At 37.2% G+C, this 2382-nt stretch overlaps 1 protein-coding gene across 1 annotated transcript; it reads left to right on the top strand.

The window, feature by feature from the left end:
• The first annotated feature begins 253 nt into the window (after nt 1–253).
• On the top strand, nt 254–1994 carry LOC127742849 (uncharacterized). The gene is made up of 3 exons (XM_052255578.1): nt 254–557; nt 1060–1295; nt 1875–1994. The coding sequence occupies exons 1-3, from the start codon at nt 254–256 to the stop codon at nt 1992–1994; spliced, it is 660 nt and encodes a 219-aa protein (XP_052111538.1).
• Nucleotides 1995–2382: the final 388 nt, after the last annotated feature.

The raw sequence follows: 2382 nt of genomic DNA, 5'->3' as shown, positions 1-2382 counted from the left end.
TCTGATTATGATTAACTAACACCTTATGAGGCTCACCTTGAAGGTTACTATTCAATTAGTATGTAATTTTTTTATAGGAGTCTGTTTGTGAGGATTATTTGAATGTGTGTTTACGAGGGGCATTCTTCCAAGCCCACTTGGTTATCCTGTTAACTAATTCATGGGCGTCAGGAGTTTACGATGGCTCGGAAAGGTCGATTCACGAAAAAATCAAAATTGGGACCAGGATCTCACCAGTCTCAAACGGGAGCGAATGCGACTTTGGACTCCCACCATGATGGCTCTCAAATTCTTCCGACCAATGATGAAAGTGTCCCCGCAAGTGGTGATAGTGTCCCCGCTACTTCACGCCCTTTTCGTCCCCCGCAAAGTAAGGCCTGCTCCACAGACGAGCACAAATAGTATCCAAAACTCGCTGACAGGCCATCTAAACTTGGACGCTAATGCTAATGAGGAACCTCTTGTTGAAGAAGAAGTTGACGAGCTCCATGATGCTCCTGTGGTTCAGAGTCGCAGGGGACGCAAGACTACAGAGTTTTGGACTGTTAAGATCATAAGTATCTTTCCAAATTATTCTTCTTCCATCAACATCATTTAAGCTCCACCCGTTATTAATTTACACAATACATTAATTCGTTCATCCTAAATGCTTTCAGTTGCAAAACAGGTCAATGACATTTGACCTTCTCCAGTTGTTTGCACAGTAGTTTTTTAATTTCTTGTATCATAATCTTTAATTGGATAAAATGTATTCTGTGGCCTGTCAAAATAATTATAAAAGATTCTGATTTATTATATTTATTTTATTTTTGCCTACATTTCAAATAAAGCGGTAAATTTGTTCTTGTTATTAGTTTTTTAAATTAAAAGTTGGTAATTTTTTTTAAAATTTTTTTCAATTGTTGCAAATCTACACCATTGTATGCATGTTCTATGTTGAATTGATCCATCGTAATTCTTTTGCTAGGTGTATACTAAGGTAGTATTTTAATATTATTATGTTATATATAAATTTTATCGCATGCTGTGCACAATGCAAATGTTATATTTGGCTTATAGATTCTGAGGGCACAATCAAGCGGGCAAAACTAAGCGTGAGGGATGCTATGGCACGACCTAATGGTAGGAAGATCATGCTTAGGTTCAACAACGCAAAGCAAGCAGTTGGAGACGAAGCTGGACTGTTGAGTGGCGTGCTTGGTCTGCTGGGATCTGATTATGGAAAATTTCCCATCTGTAGAAAAAGTTGGCATCAGATTACCACTAAAGACAAAATTTATAACGAATGTGTCAAGGTAAAAGTTTATATCCCGAGTAAATTAAATTTGCTTATTTTTACAATTATTGACAACTCGTATTATCTGTGTAGGAAATTTTCCACTTCGATGAAGACAGCGAAGGAATTATTAAAAAAATGTTTTAAAAAGTATGGGGAAGGCTTGGAAGAAAACAAGGCTGAGGTTGTATGACCGTTTTTATGAGCCAACATTCACTACTGATCAAAATCTTGAGAATTGACCACCGAGAATTGATCAAGAGCATTGGAGATGGTTCCTTAACTATCGCGCCGAACCTGAGACGAAGGTAATATACTGTATCGTTGTTACACAGGAATACCAATTATGCTGCATTGAGTCCTTTTCTATTAGATTCTAATCGTCCTTTGTCTCTGATGGACCAATAGGAGAAGTGCAGGAAAAACGCGGAGAATCGATCAAAACAATAATATACCCACACTGGCGGTTCGAAAAGCTTCGCAAGGCGGATGGAAGAGGAGGTAATTTACTTGTTTTATTTAATTATGCTAGTATCTCTGTGACTAAATTTTCATTGATTTTGTGGAAAACATTAATGCAAAAACTTTGTTGTTACAGTCAGAAGAACAAGGAAGGATAGTCGGTAGAGGAGAGTTATGGATAAAGGTGCACAAAAAGAAGGATGGCTCATATATGAACGATGAAGCAAGAGCAATTGGTGTAAGTAGTACTTGTTAATTGATAAAGGTTAACACAAGTCAGTTTAGGAGAATTACCCCTATTTCTTTTTTGGGTTTTGGTTGATAGTGCATATCTTTCCATGTTACTATGATATTGCATGCTCCAAGCTTAAAAAATGCTGCACCATGCGTTGCGTATATGAAGTTTATGTGTAATATTAACTTTTATGCTTCTATATTTGTGTGTTTCTTATCGTGATGAAAGTGATACAGTTAATTGATGAGATTACTAACTTGTGTATGTAGGAAAGAATTGAGGAAATTGAGCAACAGGATGAGTCTGCCAGAATGTTGTCTCAAAATGACTCCATTGTTCAGGTTGTCAGAAAAGAAAAACCGGGTAGAGTACGTGGTATGGGTTTTAGACCGACTCCTAGTCAACTCTT

Source organism: Arachis duranensis, chromosome 10, assembly GCF_000817695.3.
Source record: "Arachis duranensis cultivar V14167 chromosome 10, aradu.V14167.gnm2.J7QH, whole genome shotgun sequence".
Classification (NCBI taxonomy): domain Eukaryota; kingdom Viridiplantae; phylum Streptophyta; class Magnoliopsida; order Fabales; family Fabaceae; genus Arachis; species Arachis duranensis.
This window is presented reverse-complemented; position numbering and strand designations above follow the sequence as displayed.

Coding starts and splice junctions, on each gene's coding strand:
- LOC127742849 (XM_052255578.1), top strand. CDS start 254: ATGCGACTTTGGACTCCCACCATGATGGCTCTCAAATTCTTCCGACCA. Junction 558..1,059: donor TTGGACTGTTAAGATCATAA/GTATCTTTCCAA, acceptor TTTGGCTTATAG/ATTCTGAGGGCACAATCAAG. Junction 1,296..1,874: donor TTTATAACGAATGTGTCAAG/GTAAAAGTTTAT, acceptor TTGTTGTTACAG/TCAGAAGAACAAGGAAGGAT.